Source organism: Phyllostomus hastatus, unplaced genomic scaffold (assembly GCF_019186645.2).
Source record: "Phyllostomus hastatus isolate PE091 unplaced genomic scaffold, TTU_PhHast_1.1 phas_contig_150, whole genome shotgun sequence".
Classification (NCBI taxonomy): Eukaryota; Metazoa; Chordata; class Mammalia; order Chiroptera; family Phyllostomidae; genus Phyllostomus; species Phyllostomus hastatus.
The window spans coordinates 3,021,566-3,043,282 of record NW_025333611.1 but is presented as its reverse complement, the minus strand read 5'-3'; the positions used below and the strand labels follow the sequence as shown (position 1 = coordinate 3,043,282).

The 21,717-nt window shown below is 53.3% G+C and overlaps 1 protein-coding gene across 2 annotated transcripts in view; it reads right to left on the bottom strand.

Moving 5' to 3' along the window:
* LMTK2 (lemur tyrosine kinase 2) overlaps positions 1–21,717 on the bottom strand; it is a 55,395-nt gene that overhangs the window by 18,428 nt on the left and 15,250 nt on the right. Inside the window, exons 2-7 of one of the 2 annotated variants that reach the window (XM_045819266.1) lie at positions 21,047–21,171; positions 17,780–17,924; positions 16,942–17,015; positions 13,212–13,330; positions 11,446–11,533; positions 3,342–3,475 (exon numbers count right to left, since the gene is read on the bottom strand). In XM_045819266.1, the coding sequence (XP_045675222.1) occupies positions 3,342–3,475; positions 11,446–11,533; positions 13,212–13,330; positions 16,942–17,015; positions 17,780–17,924; positions 21,047–21,171 (685 nt within the window). The remainder of the gene's footprint in view (positions 1–3,341; positions 3,476–11,445; positions 11,534–13,211; positions 13,331–16,941; positions 17,016–17,779; positions 17,925–21,046; positions 21,172–21,717) is intronic. The other variant, XM_045819267.1, reaches the window with a different exon arrangement.

Genomic DNA, 21,717 nt, shown 5'->3' with positions numbered 1-21,717 from the left:
ACGAGCCGTCTGGAGTCTCTACAAACAGACCCTTCTCAGCCTTCCCCACCCTGCCTCCTGGGGCCAGAACGAAAAGCCGGTGTCCTCTCAGGAGTGAGGCTGGCTACAGCACCTTTCAGAGTGCCCAGCACCTTCTACTCCGGGTGCCCCGGTGCCCGGCTTCCCCTCTTCCCCTTAGGCATGGTCACTGCAGGTCTCCAGGGTGCAGGTGTGAAGGTCGGGAGCCACGTGCAACGTCCGCCCTGTGGGCCCCGTGCTAAAAGGCACTGCAAGCCTCCGATGCAGCCCCACTGGCAGTCTCGGGGACAGGAGGGCGCCTCTCGTAACTGAAACCGGAGGCAATGGGTGAGGACAGAGACAGTGGCGTGACGGGGCGGGTCCACTCCAAACACCCCCACCCCACAGTCAGACCGGGGACTAGTCTCAGCCCCCCACCCAGGAGTGTGTAACTTTGGACAAGTCACTTAACATGTCAGGGCCTCAGAGCCCCCGCAAAGGCAACAGGGATGGATCTGCGAGGGCATCTCACAAGGTTTTTACAAGGATGAAACAACAATGCATATAAAATGTTCTCAGAATGTTACAAGTGGTTCAAACTTGGTAAAAACAGACACTCTCTGAAGCCCAGAGCGTGCGAAGGTGGAGACCAGAACACCACGAGGTGCAGCTCCTCAGCAGCAGGAATAACTCCTGACGTCAGCGGCTGGCTCTGGTCGGGGAACGCAAACACGTCCAGCGTGTTCCTCCTTCGGTGGCAAGACAGGTCCGGAGGGGAGGCCGCCGAGCAATCCAGCCCGAAAGGCCCCCTCCGGGCCCTGGCTCAGCCCTCACGGCGGCGACGCAGGAACTGGGAGTCCCCACCCCAGTCCCCAGGAGGCGTCGCCACCACGGCCCTCAACCCACACCCACCTGCAGGAGGGCCGCCGTGACAGACAGCGCCACGTCACCGCGGCCATTTGCGAGCCATCCACACCTCCACATATGTGACCTGCCGACACTTTCCCGAGTAACCTGAATTCCCGGTAACAACCGGCAAGCCAAGTACCTGGAAGTCCCTGAATGTCACGAATGCCCATACGCAGCTTAGGAAATGCAGGCTGCCTAAGACCCGGGCACAGGTCTCTCCGTAAACAACAAGCAAAGCCGAGCCCTGCTCGGGGCGCTGCACTACGTCCGTTTCCAAGCGCAGCTAGCAGCTTCAGCTGGACACATGGGCTGTTCTACTTCCAGCCAACACAGAAAGTGTGACTCTGAGTCAGCCAGCAGATATTCTAAATCCCAACCTCAAAAATGCTCTACAGTGTGCTACCAACAACAACAACAAAAAAACCCCAAAAGCCCCAAATTCTGTCCCATATGGAAATTTCACATAAAATATGGCTACTTTTTAAAACAAAATGAGACCATTGTCAATGGCTTCAAGAACCTTCTTTCCCTTGAGTTTTTTTTTACCTGAATGAAATCCAAACCATGTGATCTAATTTATCATCTTTATTTGTTCTAAAGTTCACAAGATTCTAAATAAAGTAAAACTTTAACCTGAAAAAATCTCACAGGAGAATAACATTTCCTCTGACGTCTTTGCTGATTTTTAAAATACAAGTCAAAATGGACCTGGGCTGCATGCACAGTTTCTAGCTCCTCGGTAGCTGTGTGTCGCTGGTTCCGACACACTCCTCTCCAGCGCGCCGTCCTCTGGAACCTGAACGCTCCTACACTACGACCTCGGTAATCGTCATCTGTATTTAACGGAAGGTTAACAATGCAAACATGTTGTGCACTACCTGTTGTGAGAGGTTGTGATGAAACAAAGCTTTGTTATGAAACAAAACGTAAGCTTGCTGCATCACAAAACGAGCAGATCTTTCTACTCAGAAGTTTTGTGTAAGGGAGTCCAAAGAAACCCATAATCTTTTGGATCTTTTAAAAAGCATTTTCTCAGAATGGTTTGTTCACTATGCAGGTCAATTTGTATAGATGTGTAAGAAAAAATTTAATAATGCCCCTCCTTCCCCACTCTGAAGTAATGCTGAGAATCTGATAGGTACTTTTCCATGTCCGTTCACACACACACACTCCTCTAACAAATACAACCAAAGTGTTTTCTTAAAAAAAATAAATAAATAAAATAAGTGCCCTGGCTGGCGTAGCTCAGTAGATTGAGTGCGGGCTGCAAACCAAAGTGTCGCAGGTTTGATTCCCAGCCAGGGTACATGCCTGGGTTGCAGGCCATGACCCCCAGCAACTGCACATTGATGTTTCTCTCTCTCTCTCTCTTTCTCCCTCCCTTCCCTCTCTAAAAATGAATAAATAAAATCTTAAAAAAAAGGTTTGATTCCCAGTCAGGGCACATGCCTGGGTTGTGAGCCAGTTCCCAGTGGGGTGTGTGTGTGTGTGAGAAGCAGCCACACACTGATGTTTCTCTCCCTCTCTCTCCCTTCTCTAAAAACAAAAAATAAAAAGTTATTCTATAAACACATCCCAGTTCATCCTGCTTTTTAAAAATGTAATAACTCATAGATAGTTCTTCACGTCGATACACACAGGTGTTCCTTTTCAAGCCTTTGGATTAAAAATTAAATGACTTAATTAAACTCGACTAAAGAGACACTGCCTGGTTCCCCGGGAGCCCCGAGAAGTAGTTTTACTCACATCGTGAGCGCGAACCAGAGCCCGAACACTACCGGAGGCGGGGCAGAGCCGCCCTCTCGGGCAGGACTGCACGCCCGCCCTCTGCTGTCTGACTGCGGAGACTGCACCGATGACCTCAGCCGAACGCGCTGTGCTCTGCGCAGCTGCGGCGACTTGAGCGTAGGACCAGAAAGGTTTCCAGAGAAGCTCGTCCTGTGCTGCTCACGCAACCCCTGACCTCCTGCAAGCCCACAGGGGCAGGCCCCTCAGCGTGCTGGCCAGAGACCAGTTCTCTGACCTTATACAAGAAGAGGGCGGGAACCCATCAGGTCCTCTCCTCCTCTCCCAGGACCGTCACTGGGGCCGTCCCTGGGACACACCGCGAGGCCCAGCGTTAGAACCAGAGCCCGAAGAGGACATGAGGACACATCGGGACGTCACGAGGGAGACTGGGGCTGTTCCTTCCCAACACTGAGCGATGTACGACTTGTGCACTGTTTGAAATGTGGGAAATGGTTTCCGGACCTTGGGCTGCACACCCTGCTCCCTGGTGCGGTTTAAACGGAGCCCGGCTCGCCCCTGACTCTGAAGCTGGGAAGCACGGGGCAGCCCCTCCATCTTAAACCTGCCGAAGCGTCGGGCGTGGACACAGGGCCCCGCCCCTCCAGCGCGACCCCACACGCGCGCGAGGCGCCCCCGGACGGACCCACCTGTGCAGGAAGTGCAGCTTGTGCATGGCGGCCAGCCCCGCGGCGACCTCGCACGCCATCCTCTGCAGCAGCATGGTCTGCGTGTCGCCCCGCATGTGCTCGTGCTCGCTGCGCAGGTAGGCCTTCAGGTCGCCCTGCAAAGATCGGCCCGGTGGGTTTCAAAGGGAGAAGACACATCGGCAACTGAGCATGTGCCTGGACTGACATCACTGACATTACTTACCACGATTATTTAGTAAAAATTACTTAGCTTTAACTTAATAAAGAATGTCAGACTGAACAAGTTCCAAATTACAAAATGCTTCAACCAAATACTTCAAGGGCACAGAAAACACGCTTCACCTGTGAGGGCCGCTCTAACTAAGTTAAACACCAGCTTATCTCTGTTATATAAACACATAAAACAAAACAGTAAAAACAGGTAATTTCACAACGACGCACACTTGAGTGAAGTACAGAGATTCCCAGGTAACTGGGAGGTGACAAGAGACCAACAGAAACGGAGCCGTCAGAGCGCACCTTCGAGGATGCCAGGGGACGGGCGATCAGGGCCCCGCCCCCAAGAGGGCTCAGCACCGGGGGAGGGACGGAGGGAGGGGGGGAGGGGGTGCACGGAAGGGGACGCGGCGGACGGAGGGAGGGAGAGGCGTGCACGGCACTGGTGCCAGCTGCCTCGGCTGTCTGCCGGCCTCCTCCGACCCTGTGTTACGCAGAGGCGGCCGTGAGTAAGAACATTCCGGTCCCTCCAGAAAAGTCCACGAGATGGCCCCCTCAAAGGACGGCAGCGTGGCCGGGAGAGCCGGCAGACTCACACGTGGACAGGCCCACGCAGACCTTCCCACCTGGAGCCCCCGCCACGGCTCCCGCGGCCCCTCCCGTCTTCACGCCGCGGCTGCAGCTCTCTCCGGCCGGGGACTGCGCGTTTTGGGGAGTGCACTTCTGAGGAAACGAATCTTCAGCATTCTCCTTACCGTGTGATTAAATATTTATTGATGTGACTTAATTCCAAAGTAAAGCTTTATATAATCAGTTAATAAAATTTAGAAAGAAGGCCAACAGCTTTCCATTTTCTTTGTATCTGAGTCAGGAAAAGACTCACGAGGAAGGAAGTTGCCTTGACCAACAGAAGAATTCATCTCTTACAACTGTTACCAAGAGAGTCCATTTATCAGCTTCCTCTCGGAGTGAAGCCTGAAGACACAGCACCCCTTCAGAAGCATCGGCCCACACTGACCTCCCAGGACACTCTGGAGCGGCGTCCGGGCCCAGTCCACGAACCCACATGCCCGCTCCCCCGCGGCCACGCTCTCCCGGGAGAGACAGCGCTGGCGGGGAACCGGCGCCCTTGCAGTTTCTGAGCAGTGTGCCAAGCACTGGGCCCGTTTTGACACTCGTGACCCCAAGTAATCCTTACAATTTCAAGCATTTTTCCAGGTGTGGACCTGAGGTTTAGTGAGGTTAAGAAATTTGCCCAAAGCCACAGAGCTAATAATAAGTGGTGGGGCTGTACTTCCTTTCAGCTGACCAACTCATCCAGAAAGTTCTATTTGGTGTGTTGGAGAAGTGATTGCAACGCAGATCTAGTCGGTTTATGTGGTGCGAAGGAGTGTCAACGACTCCAAGTCGATCGCAGGGCCTGCAGGACCCCGCCCCCTCCACTCAGCGGGACTTCTCTGCTGGGGCAACAGCGATCGACTCCACCGTCCAGTGCGCGCACCCACCCACCCACTTCCTCCCCACGCCAGCTTCCCCCCAGGCTGCTCCAGGGCAAGACACCCACCCTTCCTCCCTCCTCCTTCCCCGGGGCTAAGCTCTGACCAGCAAGGGGGAGTGATGGGAATGAAGACACATTTGGATGACAATTAAATTAACCCAGAAACACTACAGCAAAGAACTCCAGGCCTGCTGGCTACGGGACTTTTATAAGGTAGGCTGTAAGGAAGCTACATGGGAAAATGAATAGCTTAATTTATTTATACTACCACTGACATGGCGAGAAATCCACTTGCCCAGCCCTTTCCAGAACTAGCTGAGGCAGAAACTGCCCTCACGCGAAGGTGGGATCGCACTGCGCTGTGTCTGGCTGGTTCCCAAAACAAACGGGAGCTGCTGACAAGCCGGCAGCACTGCACAAGTGACTCTGGCCACAAAGGCAGGGTGGGTGTCCTTGTTTTTCAAGGTTATCTGAAGTATATTCATTACCACCCACGGTTCTTAAAATACCCCCTCCCCACAACTGACCCCACGCCCCAGATTTCAGTAGAAGGCAATCGTAACGAACCGAAGACCCGGCTCTCTGACGCTCACACTCCGTGTGTTCCCAGCCTGGCAGCCACGCCAGCCTCCCACACCCATCGGGCACGAAGTCAGCGCTGTCCAGGCAGCACTCCTCGGACCTGGGGTGGGGGGCTGGGGGGAGTGACCGTCAGCGCGGGCGAGGCTTGCCCTGCACCGCACGGGACCCAGGGTCCGAGCTGTGCTCTGGGAAGACCCTTGAGAGCTCTCCATTGAAACGAAAAATCAGCATAAACGCTTTCATCACAATAAAAACGTTCATATCAAGCAAGTACTACCAACTGATTCATTCCGTCCCAAACAAAGCTGTATTTAAGTATCTGGTTTGTTTTATGGTATTTTAATGATGTGTAGTGAGTAGTCAGGGATTACTGCTTCAGTCCGCTATCTAAAAACACAGCAACAGTTAAGAACAGCAATGTATTCTGAAAAATAGTTTCCTTTATCCAGATCCTCCCCCAAAGCCTCAAAAACCTCGAAAAGAAAAATTTCAGACAACTGTACTTGAATAAAAAAAGAAAAGAAAAGAAAAATGTGCAACACTAGGGGGCAGCGAAGCGCTGCGCTAAGAGCTCAGCCCACAGAACCACCGGGAACCACTTCCGGGAGTGAGTCGTTCCTGGGCAACCGACCTTTAACCTGGGCCGCTCGGCAGCATCCTCTTCAGTTCCAGCATGAACTGCCATGAGGGTTTATCCCGGTTTTTGCAGGACACTGAGGACTATGAATTAATTTCAATACAATGTAAAAACCAAACAATTACGTAGCTTTATAACGGAAAATTCAGTTATGTTTAAGAGGATGATTTGGGGGGTGGGGGAGGGCTATCATTTTTTTTTAACAGAAAACTGCCCGGAAGGATAAATGAGTGGCCACACACGCAGCAGCCAGGAGACACACCATCAGCATCACAGCTGCAGCCCCAGGACCGGCCCTGTCCCCCCCCCCAGGCCCTTTTCCCCCCACGAGTTCTGTTTCCGCACACCACTCAAGCTCCCACCTGCCCCCACCCACCTCCCCCCCCGTTGCTGCCGTAGTCACGGGGCCGCCCTAAGCCCAGTCCTGGGTGAGCCCATCCCTTCCGACTCTCTAAAGCCCCTACACCTCTCCGGGAATCCAACAGAGAACCAAACAGGCCTCCTCTGCCCCCACTCCCCTCTTCCCCGATAACCTCCTCAGAAGCCTGCTGTGTTCTAGCTGCTCCTCCTCCTGGCCCCCCACTCTCTCGTGCAAACCCTTCGTCCCCCAACTCCACTGCCTCCTTCCCCGGCCCCCATGCTCAGCTGCGGCTGCTCCCAGGAGCTATCGCCGACCACCTCTGCCAAGTGCGTGCCCCTGGTGCATTCCCTCCTTCGCCAGCCGCCCGGCTTTCTTCCCACCCCGCTGGGCATCCTTTCTCGGGGCCCTTTCCTGGACCTTCCTCCTCTCGCCGACCTGTGAGTGCTGGCGCATCTCAGGGCCCAGTCCTTGGTCCTGGTCACTATGACACTCATTCCCGGGTGATTCCACCCACCCTGTGGCTTGAAAAAAAAATCATTCACACACATCTCCCAGCCCTCTGTGTCCTGAGCCCAACTGCTCATGTGTCCACCTGCTGACTGGACGCCCTCTCCTGGATGACCTAAGAGGCACCTCAAACCTCACACCTTCCGCACGAAACTCCTCCAATCTGCTCCTTCTCAGAAACGGCACCGCTTTCCCAGTGGATCAGACCAAAACCGAAGACGCCATTCTTGAGTTTGCTCTGCCTCCAGGTGCCAAGATTCAACCCAACACCGAGCCCTGGCTCTATTCCCACACCACAGGCAGCATCAGACCACCCTTCCCGGACTCCTCTGTGGTCACCGCCCTCTTGCGAGAATCACTGCAGCAGCCCCTGCGCGGCCTTCCTGCCTCCTCCGAGCAGCCACGGCCGAACGCCGCCCCTGGTCCTACCTGGAGTCTTATCAGTCTGCTTGTCCGCCCTTCCCACCAGAAATAAGCTACACAGGGCTGGGACTGTCTGGCTCCCTGTCCCCAGAGCCTGGAACAGCACAAGTTTGGCAAACAGAGTCGTCCCTCGGTATCCACGGGTTCCCCATCTGCACACCTGGACCACAGACCAAAAATACTCAGGGGAACAGTCCCCCTGCTGCTGACAGGACTGTGTAGTCAGGCCCACATGGCTGCACCGGAGCTGAACGCGCAGCCCTTCCCCCGTGTTACCGCTCCCCAGCCCGCACCGTGTAAGGAGCACACACAGCACCTGTGCTGTGTTAGGTGCGCTCAATCTAGAGATGACGTCAGGGGACAGCACAGAGCAGAGCGGTCCCACGGAAACAGGGTGCCAGCCACACGTACAATTCAGTTTTCCAGGAGCGACGTCAAAAACCCTAAAGAGATCGCAGTTTCTTTCCCTGGTGTTCGCCCGGCGCCAACTCCAGGTGTGCGCCTCGGTGCCCCAGCAGCGAGGACCTGCCAGGTGAGGGAGGGCACAGCCTCCGTGGCCAGAGCAGGCGGGCAGTGCCATGGAGGAGGCAGGCTCGGGAGGCCCAGGGTACAGGGGCGCAGGCCTCGGGGAGGGCAGGAAGGGCCTGGCCACAAGCAGTCGGGACAGCCTGCCCCCAACAGCCAGGGCCGCGGGCCCAGGCCTGGGGGAAGCAGAAACATGAAGACGGAGCCCAGTTTAATTAACCTGCGTCCTATCACCTCAGCCTGCAGTCTGGCCTCCGAAGGGGTTTGCCGATGCTTTGCACCCAACCGATCCTTCCCACAGATGCCAGACTGCTCCTGCTCGCACGGCACTCCACGCCCACGGGAGCGCCGGCCGCTCCCCACGGCCACGCGCCGTCGGCCTCCCCGCCTGGGGCACGCGGCTCCTGCTGTCGTTTCCTGCCCAGGAAGTCGACCCACTCACTCTTCCACTCTCAGACCAAACACATTTCCTTTGCAAAGCCTTCCCCTGCGAATCTAGTTAGGGTTTCTAGTTAGATTTCTTCTACACACACTATTCAAACCTTTACCAAATAATTAATTATGAGCAATAAACTTAACTAAAAATGAAAAAAATATCATTCCTTGAGCACTTACTATATGTGCCCAGCAATTTTTGCTCCTCTTACTGATGGTCAGAGTGGTCTGTGGGGCAGACAGTATTGTCCCCACTGCACAGGCGTCTGAACTGAGGCTTCAGGAGCTCAGGCAGCGTCCCGAGGAGACTGATCCCCAAGGAGGTGGCAGACGGAGCAGCTGAAGGCAGGCCTGCTGGCGCGACAGGCAGGACAGGCGGGGGCCAGGGTGACTCACCCGTGTGCCACCGCCCCCGGGGCGCCTTGCACTTCACAGGTGCCGCGTGAGTGATCCTCACCCCAACACAGTCCCCTCGCGCCCCCGTTCCGGCGACGCGCTGCATGCCTCTCCTGCGGTGACAAGCCGTGCTCGCCGTCCCCCCACAGCCACCGCACTCGGCAGCACAGCGCCCCAGCGGCCTCGGTCCAGCTGCCACACTCGCAAGAGCTCTCACTTTCTTTCATAAAAATTCTAAGATAAAGTGCTTTGAAAAACAGACTGGTAATTCTACCTTACATGGAATTACTTAAGTAAGTGCAAAAATATTCTCCCCTTTCTGCTCAGGAGGTGTTATCGTCGAGCAAGATCTCCGCCCGGTAACAGCTGAAAAGGCCGCGGCTCATTCAGTAGCTCCTGACCCACTAAGAGCACGAAAGATAGTGGCTCCTTTCACTGCGGCTGGAGCTGTGTGTTCCCGGGCCAGGGCCACAACCCTCTGTCCCCCGGACCCTCGCAAGCGGGTGGCTTTGCCTTGGGTGGCGCCCCTCTTCCCGGGCAGGCCCTCCGACCCTGCCCGACCGTCCCGGACATGCGGTCTCGCACACACGGAGCCTACGGACCCGGCCTCAGAGCCAGGCGGCCTGCCGAGGCCCGGTCCTCGCCGCGGGAGAGCCTCTGAGGCTGACCGGGGCCCAGGGGTGATGAGCACAAAACTGCCCGAGGAGACAAAGGTGACCTCTCGCCACACGGCACGGTGGTAGGAGCCCTGGATTAAAGGCCTTGACTTTGACAGGAGACCAGACATTCCAAGCACTGACAGACAGATTTCCCAAGGAAATCTGGGAATTTCTGGCTTCCTCCTAATGGAAGTAACACCTGGTACGACACTTTAACTAATAGTAGGCAACTACCAATGTTTTAAAAATGGTGGCACAACACATAACATACGGTTACCTTACCCATTCCTAAGGGTACAGTCCAGGAGCGCAGTGTGCGCTCACACCGCGTGCGGCCGCGGCCAGCGCCGCCGGCCAGCAGAACCCTCTGCACACCTTCCCAAAGGGGAGCGCCCTCCGCCCTCCGCCCTCCGCCCAGACCGCGGCGAGCACCCTTCCCCCCTCTGTCTCCGAGTCTGGCCGCTTCAGATGCCGCATTAAGGGGGACCACACAGTGTTGGTCTTCTGTGGCTTGGCTTATTCCCGTAGCACAGTAGGGTAACACTGCGTGGACACGCCCAGCCTGGTCCTTCCTCGGCGGTCTGTGGACACGCGGGCTGCTTCTCCACCTTGGCCGCCGTGAGTAACGCCGCCACAAACACGGTGCACGAAGGTCTCAAGACCCTGCTTTCAATTCTACGTACCTGGAAGTGAAACTGCTAGACCCTATGGTAATTCTATTTTAATTTTTTGAGGAGCAATCACTGTTTTATGCACCTTATAAACTTGCCCCATAAGAGCCGCAGAGATACACTGTACAAAGCGCCAGAACACACATCCCCAGCCACCCCCCCCCCGAGCATCTACAGACACAAGGAAACGCGGCTCTGAGGGGAGGATGAACGAAACGCAGCCGGGAGCGGATCCGCGGCTGCCCGGAGCCAGGGTAACACGGAAGACGAGACGGGCCACTCTGCTCCCTCCCGCCTCCGAGATGGGCTGGCCGTTAGACCATGACCAAATGAAAGCCGATGTACTCAGTTCAGTAACAGTTTTTCTTTAGAATTAGCTACCTCTGCCGATGAGAGTAATATTCAAATGATGTCTAGGAATCAACACAAAAATTCACAGTGTTTACTGCTCTTTCCCAATTTCACCAGCTGAAAAATACTCTCTGAATCACTTGGGGATCTATTTTGGGTACTCCCACTTTTCTGCACTCGGTCAAGGAAGCCCCATGTTCTGAAAACTGAGACAATACAGAGAAATCAATCAAAACCTAAACTTAATAAAAGATGTTTACAGGAAACTTTCACATAAGAAAACAAATCGTCTAGTCACTGGAGAACAAACACAAATGTTACAAACACACACTACCGTTAACGGACAGGCCGAGGGCGCTCTGCGGGTCATGGGCTGCCGGGCGCGCTCAGCGGGGAGAGCGCGGGAAACGCCTCGCGGAAGGCACGGCCTCGGGCCCTCAGGCAGGGCGAGCCGGAGCCGGGCTCTGGGCCTGCCAGACGCTCGCAGGCGGTTTCTCAATCCCCCCGGGCCTTGTTTCACTCGGACGTAAAGTGTGCAGAAATATCACTAAATGTGGTGTTGCGTGCAAATGGCTTACACAGGAATGAAACACAAAACACGGGGAACTTGTCACTGAAATATGTAAAGAAACTGACTGTAAATGCCAATTAAAGGACAAATATTCTCAAAATAAAATAAAATAAAACAACACTATCATCAAGGGTAAGGAACACACACTTCATTAAGTTCTTGAAACGGGGGACGGAAGTGAAAGCAGCCCACCACCCAGCATTCCGGCCTGTCAAAAACACGTGGGTCGGACCTCCCAAATGCCCGACCTTGGCCCTCTGCCAGAAGCTTACCAGGTCACAGAACTCGAACACCAGAAGGTAGGGGATGGCTTCCACACACTGCCCCACGCACTGCAGGACGTTCGGGTGCTGAAGGATGCTGGGGAAAACAGGCACGGCACCGTCAGTGAGAGGGCACGCCGGTAAAACCGTTCCAACAATAAATTTTAACATTCATAGTGATTTAAATACGCTAAGCTGAAAAGAGCATATTAACTTACCAGATTTATTGTTACCTAATGATTAAATAATTCAAAGCCAATCAGGTGAACATTTTCAAAAATCAAAACAGAACTATCAGAAGACCCTCTAATTTTAGTAATTTATATTTACAGATTATCACTTTGAAGCATCATTTTTAAAAAGGCAGGCTAAATATACAAATATAATAAGCATTTTGATCCATATATTAAATAAATAACCCAGTTACTCCTTGTGCTATCTAGCTTATATACTATTTCCATAAATTTCCACAGCACATGCAATCTCTTTTTAGGAAATATTCTGTCCAAAAGAAAGTTTTTTTAAAAGATAGGCCAAAATTGTCTTCTAAGGAGCTTTTTATTTTGAAGCAATTATGAAGTACCAGTAATTTACAAAGACAGCGTACAGAGACCCCACGGCCCCTTCCCCCAGTGTCCCCAGGCTGCATGTGACAACTGCAGTGCACCGCCGAAACCAGGGCACTGGCACCCCACGCCTGCGCATACTTCTGTGTCCTGTGGTCTACCACGCACACACATTTGCACGACCGCCACCTCAGCGGACACACACAGGTGCTCCATCACGACACAGGTGCCCCCAGCCTCCCTCGGGACTATCCCAGCCACCGCCCCGCACCCCCGCCTCGCCATTCCGAAGCCTTGGCTGCGCCGGCCTGGCTCCCGTCCCTGCAGCGTTCTCACTTGGAGATCGTCATGTGACTGTGACACGGCACGTGGCCCCTGGACACTGACTTTTCACTCGACACAGCGCCCCCACGACGGCCCCGGGGTGGCCGTGTGGACCGACCACCCCTTTCCACAGCCAAGGGCAGTCGCGGGTCCAGGTGTCGGTTCGTTGAACCTCGCACCTCCCGAGGGACGTTTCGGTCTGAGTCTTGTGTTATGAAACCCTGGGTCTTGTTTAAAGTGTGTATTTGGCAAGCAGAAATTTCAAAGTTAGGTTTTTGGGGGTTTAAGAAATATTTTGGTTTTTTTAAAGGCAAACTTATTTGGCCCAGATAAGATACTCTTAGGTCTAGCGACGTTGTAATTTTAAGTGACGGGTTTAAAATACTGTTTCTTGGATGAAGTTCTGCAGTCTGCCCACAAAGAGAGAGGGGGACTTCCGGAATGAGCGTACTGCCACCCGTCACCTGTGACAGGGGCACCAACAACCAGAAGGCGCCGCCTGGGACGTCGAGGCCGGGTTTCCTTCGGGTCCCCCGTGTCCTGCTGACTGACACGTCTCGGTCTTTCGTCCTCCCTCAGCGTCACAGAATCCGTCTGTCGCCCAGAACCCTGGCGAGTCCAGTGCCGTTGTTTCCCTGACCAGGAACACCCAGGTCTGTAGCCCCCGCCTGACGTGTCTGCCTGCCTGCCTATCTCCCTCCCTCCCTCCCTCCGTCCCTTCAGTGTAAATACAGTTGGCGTGCAATGTTACGTTAGTTTCAGGTGTACAGTATGGTGACTTGACATTCAAATACCTTGCAACACAGTCCCAAAGTATTCTTAAACACGGTGATTTTCAAAAGACCACAGACTATGCTTACAACACGTACATTAAAGGTTACTTACTAGTAAGGTTCTCCATTTTTCAAAAAGGTATCTTGTTCCTTTGGGCTCGCACTTGCTTTTAACTCCTTCACTATCACCCGCGCTACGCTAGTGCCTGTGTAAATCTCTCCGAGGAGGACCTAGAACCAAAGAACAGTTTTTCATTTCACTTCCATCAAAATGGTCAAAAAGTTTGTCTCACTTATTAGGAAATGGCATACAAGAAAATAAATTAAGCAACAAGCAGATGGCCTTCTATTATTTTAAATACTACCTCACAAAAGGTGTGGGAAGCAAAATACCACCTTCAATTTTAAACCAGCCACCAGATATTTCCAACATTTGTGTGCTTATGTGTGTTTCTTTTCTACGTACTTAAAAATGTATTACACTTTCATGGAAACTACCAACGGTGTTACAGAAGAGTAATTATAAGTTCAGTTCAAACATAACTTAAATGTTTCTCAAAAACACCTCAACTGAGTACGTCTTCCTCACATGAGAGAAAGTAAACTGGCAAACAGCCAAGGGCAAACAAATCATCACTGCATTGTAATGCCAAAATTCCATGGCATTCCAATTATTCCAGGCCTTTATCTGGTACCAGAACCTTAGTGAAAACTCTAGGGGGGACAAAAGTAAAAGCAAACTAAGCAAACAACTAGAACAGGAACAGAAGCACAGAAATGGAGATCACACGGAAGGGTTAGCAACAGGGGAGTGGGGGGAGGAGAGAGGGGGGAAAAGGTACAGAGAATAAGTAGCATGGATGGTAGGTAGAACATAGACAGGAGGAGGGTAAGAATAGTATGGGACATGTAGAAGCTAAAGAACTTACGACACGTGGGCATGAACTAAAGAGGGGGAATGTGGGTGGGAGAGGGTATGCAGGGTGGAGAGGAGTGAAGGGGGAAAATGGGACAACTGTCATAGCATAATCAATAAAGTATATTAAAAAAGAAAACTCTAGGGAGGAATATGGCAGTGAAACTAACAGAACACAAACAAAAATGAAAAAAGTACAAGTTACAAGTGAAATATTAAATATAATATAGGACAATGAAAAGGCATTCTAAAACACAATATCTAAAACAAAAATGAAGTAGAAGTTTTTATTTAATTGGAGGATCATCAAAACGAGAGGTTTCCTTTTAAAACGGTTCATCTCTTTATGACCTGGACTCACTGTGACGCCCTGGAACCAGGACTGTAAACCCGGACGGAACGTGATGCCCTCACTAGGACCACCAGGGCAGACAGGCGAACACAACAGAACAGAACGGGAACCCCGACCACTGACGGAGCCACGCCCTGTTTCGGAGAGCCGCCTCGTGCCGGGCCGTGAGCCCGACGCCCGCAGGACACCGACCCCGGGCCAGGAGAAGAGTGACCGTGGACTCCCGCAGTAACTGGCCCACTGCCCCCCTCCCCGCCCCTGCCCCCCCATTCCCGGCGTTCGCCAGGTGCAGGGACAAGTCCTTCGACGCCGGGACCGGGACCGCCCGCATCTTCAACCTCACTCCCGGCAACCCTTTCCTAGGACCCCACCTCAGCAAAGACTCCATGGGTCTAGACCTACGCCATCATTGTATTTCGTCCCAGACTTTGAAATTTAACCCCCCTACCAGTCCTTTCATTTCCAGCTCACTCACTTCAACAGTCCAGTCCAACAAGGGCCCAACTCGTCCCCTGAACCCATCAACAACACTGGCTTTCCACCCCTTGGTTGGTCCCACATAGCTCCTGCTCCATTTCTCTGCTCTCTTTCAGAATAAAGCTCCTCCACAGAGCTGTCTGAGCGTGCGGGCTGCCCCTTCTCCCCTCCACGCGAGGATGCCGTGGACCCCGAGGTGCTGGGACCCTGCTCCCGCAGCCTCCACCTCGCTCGCCGGCAGGGGCGTGCACTGTGCTTCACCGTCCTGGAGCGCCTCTCCGCCGGCTGCGCCTCCTCCCGCTCACGGGCTGCGGCTGCTCGGGTTCCCCTCTCCGTGCTGCAGAGCCTCGGGGCTCAGCCCTCGAGCCCCGGCCACCCCCATCTCCGTGTCCACATTCCCCGTGATCTCATCTAGGCTCACGCCTTCAAATCCCACCCACATCTGAGTTCCCCCAACTGCGTGTCTCTCCTGAACTGCGTGTTGTAATGCATTCCCAGCTGCCCACTCGCCGTCTCCACCTGAACGTCTAGGAGCGCCCCACGCCCTGCACGCCCTGCACACCCAGAGGCGGCCCCTGACCCCGCCTCCTCACGCCGGCTTCTCCCTCGTCTCCGCCACTGCAAATCGACAGCTACATCCTGCCTGTCGTCAGGCCAGGCGTAGTCATCCTGGACTCTGCTCTGTTTCTGGACTCCACAGCCGGGCCAGCCTAAGTCCTACACACTCTCATCTGAAAACCTGTGTGGGTCGCCCACGCCTCCGCACTCCAGGCTGCCGCCCATCCGGGCGCCAGCCTGCTGCTCTCTCCCTGTGCGGCTGCGGTGGCCTCCTGGCCGCTCCCCTGTGGCCCCCTTGGCCTCTCCATCTAACCGCCAGAGCGACCCTTCACAAGGAGAGCCAGCCCACGCCCCTCCTCTCTCCAGCCTGGAGCACTTCCCCATCTCATTCTGGGTACGAGCCAGCCGCCAGATGCACACCTACCTCACGTCACCGGCTCTCGACACCCCTCAGCCACCTCCTGCCGAGCGTCCTGACCGTCCACCACCCCCCCACGCTCAACCTGCAGCTGCGTCAGGGCAAGGCCTCCACCTGGTTCGCTGCTCCGTGCCCGGCGCTCCCCGGCCTCCTCCACATCGTCCCCCAGCACCAAGAGCAACGTGAGGCACAGCAAAGGTTTCGCTAAATGGCTCGGAAGCTTCGGTCACCACCGAGGTCTGATGACGTGAAAGACTCAGGCCTGGCAGACAACTCTGGGTGGGGACAAGGAGCGGAAGCCGGCCGGCTACAGAGCACACGCGTCTCCCGGCGGTGACCGCCGTGCCCACGATGCGACCGCTCTCCAGTTAGGGACCGTTCACAGGGGACGACTGCGGTGTCACGGAAACCGCCGCTGTGATGGAACCACTCCTTCTGAACGCTCGGGAAAACCGTCAACAAAGTGCCGTTACCACAGGCCGCTGGAGAGGCTACGAGAAACAGAACAACTCTGCAGTGCTCCCCACTGTAATAATACTTTCTGTCCACAGTTACAGAATCTCACAAGGCGAAGAGGAGAAGGAAAAAACAAATCATTTAATTTGAGGAGAATAAAAAGCTTCTAAAATGCCAGTGTCTTTTCCCTTTGTACTGTTCTTTTTTTTTAATAAGGCTTTATTGATTTATTTTTAGAGAGAGAAACAGAAGGAGAAAAAGGAGAGAAACATCAATGTGTGGCTGCCTCTCACACGCCCCCTACTGGGGGCCTGGCCCACAACCCAGGCCTGTGCTCCCACTGGGAATCAAGCCGGTGACCCTTCGGTTTGCAGGCCGGCACTCAGTCCACTGAGCCATGCCAGCCAGGGCCCCTTGCACTATTCCTATGCCAACAATTAGAAAAGTCTCTGATACATAAACAAAAGACCCCCTTGGAACAACTTACCACCCAGGAACGCTGAAGCTCACACGCCCATGAGGCTTCAGAGGGCAATGGGGAAATTCAGTGGGGACTACAGTGTCTACAGAGAACGTGGAACATCACACAGTACAATTCTCAATTAGCTTTACATTCTAAACAGTCTAAGTAGAAGGGGAAAAAATAAAAGTGGACAATACTTCACCTTTCCAAACCAGCCATTTCCAATTTCCTGTATATAGTTTAGACTGTGGCGAGCAACTTGAGACTTCAAACCTTCTGCAGGAAAAAGAAAGAAACGTTAAAACTAAATATAAATATTTAACTGAAATAAATTCAATGGTAACTACACAACCTATAAAATGCAAGTACTAACATGAACATAACGCTCGTGCGAATAAAGGGAGAAACAGATACATAAAACATCTGTTTCAAACCACGGCGCCAAAAAACGGCTCCACGCTTTAACACTGACGGTCACTCTGGACGACTATCCCTCCCTGATGCTTTAATGACTTGCGCTGGTTTTTCCTGGTCCACCTACCCGACTGTGACCCCTGTCACCATCCCACTGACCTGCACGTAGCCCTGTTTTGTGGTGGAGTGCGGAACCCCAAGGACTGTCCCTCCCTACGGTAAGATGAAAAGTCCATCTGACTAACAAACCCAAGTATGCCCTCCCCCCAACACAGGACACACCAGAGGACAGCCGTGCCTATTCAGCCAGACACCCAGTGCAGAGGGTGAGGGGAGACGCGGGCCACTGAAGCAGGCGCAGGGGCTCTGTCCAAGGGCTCCTCCGCCTGAGTGAACTGAGGAGGCCGGTGTGCGCTCAGAGCACATCCGGAGTCCAGAAGGAAAGGACTCAGCGGTTGCGGGAATGCGACGGGCCTGACCGCTCAGCCTCAGCAAGGAGCAGAAGGAAGAGAGACAGGCCCCCCAGAGGAGACGGAGAGTCCAACTATTTTATGATCGGCAGCAAGGTTCCCAGGCCCGCCTCTCAGAAACGGCCCGGGAAAACGCGGCAGCAGGACAGGGCTCACCTGCAGAGGGCTGGGACTGGGACGGAGCTGGCAGTGAGACACTTGGGACCGAGAGTGTGAACACTTCTGCTGGGGACTGGACGGAGGGCGTATCTTCTGCTGGTGGTGTGAAATCTATCTCGTCGTCAAAATTATCTTCAAATTCCTAAAATAAAAGAAGAGCAATGTTGTATCTAATATAGATCAGTTTGAGAGCAATCCTAAAAAAGCACTGGCTAACATTTAAGATGTGAGCACTTATTCACTCATTTGGAACACACAACCATAATTTCTTTCCCAAATCATAGTTATTTTAAGTAAAAGCATATGTAATTGTGTTCTCCAACTCCAAATAGCAGAATAAATAAGATCTGAAATTACACACATTTTATGTAACTTTTTAAACTGATAACTTGAAGTTAAATGTAAAATTTTCTATGACCACGGAATTTAAAATGAAAATACTCTTCTAGGTTCAAAATTTACTTTTAAGTTATTATTATAGTCTAAGCTCTTCTTTTGATATTATTATTCACCTTCGTAGATCCCTTTGCATATTAAATCAAAACAAATTTATTTTAAAATTGTTTATACATTTCTGGTTGCACTGTGATTTTAATCAAAACAAGAAAATTAAAAGATTCAAAAATATTTTTAAACAAGTCCTACTTCTCTGAAAAGAGTAGAATGAAAAATTACCATACCAGCCCTGGCTGGTGTGGCTCAGTGGATCGAGCACAGGACTGCGAAGCAAAGGGTTGCTGGTTCAATTCCCAGTCAGGGCACATGCCTGGGTTGCAGGCCAGTTCCCAGCAGGAGGCGCACGAGAGGCAACCACACACTGATGTTTCTCTCCCTCTCTCCTTCCCTTCCCCTCCCCTCTAAAGATAAATAATTTTTAAAAAATTACTATACCAGGCACAAAATCATCCCAGATATGAACCACGAAGGTTAAAGTGGAAAACAGCGTAGCACACAAGTGCAATTAACCCTCTGGGAACACGGGGGTTTCTACAGACGGCAGGGGCCTGGTCTACCTCGGCGTCCACGTTACCACAGACACAGATGATTACCAAGGTCGCGCACCCGCTCAGGGGAAGAACGAGCATTACCCCGCCAAGACCACAACCGGAGCCGAGCAGAGGTCAGTGACCAAAGCTGCCTTCCACTCCTCTGCTGAATGCCCTCCTCTCCGTGCGCCTTGTCTACCGCCTGCCTTAGCTCCCCCCATGGAAAAGACTGAACGTTGTAAGGGTAGAGCTCTTTGATGTAACACACATCATGTTCTCACACGCATGTGAGAGGACACTAGTTCACATGTCACTTATGCCATCAAGTGCGTTAGGGCATTACTGCTAACTCCGACAGGGCAGGGAGCGGAACACGTCAGGAGCTGTGACTTGAAGCCGCGAGGACCCCTCAAACGGAGGAGCGATGTCCACCTTGCCCTCTGGACCTCCCTAAAGGCTCTGCCATCGAAAAGGGCTTCCTCCATCACTCCTACCTTAGAAATAATGCCACGCAAGACTCTGGCCCCGCACGGCACACCATTAGGCCGCAGGTGATGCTAAGATGCGAAGAGGGAATATGGCACACTATTTTTAACGGAGATGTGGGAGAAGACGGGGTCACTTTTACAGTTACACCAGTGGCTATCTGGGTGCTCACGGGCAAGTCACTTACTCTGCCAGGCCAGCTCCTGCCTAGTCCACGAGAGGACTCCCAAGGGACCATTCCTGTCTAGAACTACACAGTTCCAAATCTAGAGGAAACCCACAAATTACAGACGTTAGTCATTTGTATTCCTTCTCTGTCCGATAGCTGGTGGAGGTGAGCGGATCCTCCACAGGCGTGACCCCCGGGGTCACCTGCACCGGAATCATCTGGGGAAACGGATGAAAACCCTCACTGCCTGAAGCCACATCATGGATGCTGGGGGGCAGTGGGGTGACAACGATCGAAGGCAAAAATTCAGAGGCACTGTGACACGTGGGAGAGAAGCTGGGTTTCAGCTGCACAACATTGACCCGACTTTGCCCCCAGATGTCTGTCCGGCCGAAGTCCTTCAGCAAGACTGACAGCCAAGGGGCCCAGGTTCGCCGTCCAGACCGCGCCCCCACGTGGTGTGGCCGCTAAGACCCACAGCGGTGCCTGCGGCGACCCCAGGGCCCAGGGGCTGGCGCGGTGAGTACGGCCGCGTGAGGACAGGGCGACGCCCTGCCGAGAACGTGACCACCGTGCTGCGGAGCCCGTCTCTCCGGCCCTCCCGGGCTCAGCGTTCCATGCGCGTAACGCTGACGCGGAGCCAGAAGGATGGCGCGCATCCTTGCCCCTCGGAGCCCCCACCACACCCAAGGTAAAGAGAACACGGACGGCAACAGGGGCGAGGTTCTAGAAATGAGGTCACGTGTCCACTAAAAAGAAGGTTTTAGCTGGAAGACAGTTTCCTCTTTTCCGCAATGTGACCCAGTAGCCCTCAGGACGCCCGGGACAACCAACGCCAGCACCACTAGTGGGCTTCGCACCGAGGACCGCCTTCTCCGCACGCCTGCATTCCCTTTTCACAAGTGTCCGCTGGGCCCGGACAGGCCAGCGGCCATGGAGTACGACCTAGGGCAGGACAGCACATTCCAGCCGTTTCCAGCAGATCCCGCCGTCCGCGGCTACTGTATTGTGCACACCCCCACCCCGCCAGCACTGACAATTGGCAGCGTTGTTCTTTCTCCCCCTTAGGGACTGCAGGGTTCAAGGTAAACTGAAAGATGTTTTCCCATACACAAAGCACACTGGGGGATCCCTTGGCCTCAATAGCCTTAACAACCACAGGCTCACCAGCATACAGAATTTTGGAAAAAACTTAAAACTAGCCTATTCTTCCTTACAAGCCTTCCAGCAAGTGAATCCAATCACCAGGCTTTGTCCCCCCTTTCAAACCTTAAAACTGTCCACGGTGCTCTCAGGCAGGCTGCGCAAACCACAGCTAGTGAGTCCAGTCCAAGCCATCTACTTTGGTAAATGAAGTTTCACCGGCACGCAGCCACAACCGTCTGCTTCTGTGGTGTCTGTGGCTGGCATCAGCACCACAACGGCAAGCCAAGAGTTGAGTGGCCGTGCCTACACTCGGCACAGCCCACGGCATGGACTGTTTGCTGCGGCAGGACATGGTTACCAGCTGGCTCCCACAGAGGAAGTCTGCAGCCCCGGTGCCCCAGGGACAGTGAAGTCTGGCCATTCTATCAACAAATGTATCAGAAGCTGGTTTTAAATGTTCCCACCACCTGTGCTCACCTTAAAGTCTATTTCCGGGTCCTTGCAGCAGGAAACACAATTGGCCACCAGCACGATCAGCACGATGAAAGTGCACACGGACAGGACCACAAAGGCCGAGGAGACTTCTGCCGCAGGCAGCTCCCCTGGGGAGAGAAGTCAGTCATCTTAACAACGTGGGCACTCAACAATCAACTCCAATGAGCGAATCAGTGCATTTTCCACCAGATGTAAATGGGACCAAGAGTTAATAAATGCTTAATAATGCATAAATGCTCAAGATGAAATTGATAACCAATCCAGAGTAAGAAGCTAGGGTTTTAAAAAATCTTGTTGTGAAACAATCTCAGATTTACAGAATAGTCCCGGGGACAATCCGGAGTCCCCATTCCCCTTCACCTGCTTCCACTGACACGGACGGCTCAGGTCTCCGCGGCTCATTCATCAGGGCTCAGATGGCAGCAGCATCCGCAGACCACCACTGACTGAGCCTCAGGCTTTGTTCGGACTTCCCTGGTCTTCCCATTGACGTTCCTTTGCTTTCCCAGACTCAGTCCCGGCTGCGGACACTGCATCTAATCATCCTGTCCCCTTACTCATCTCCCATCCCCAGTGCTTCTCAGACTTCGTGTAAAGTGTCTTCCGTTTGGTTTGCCTCGTGACTGCGCTGGGGCTGCAGATATGCCAGAAGA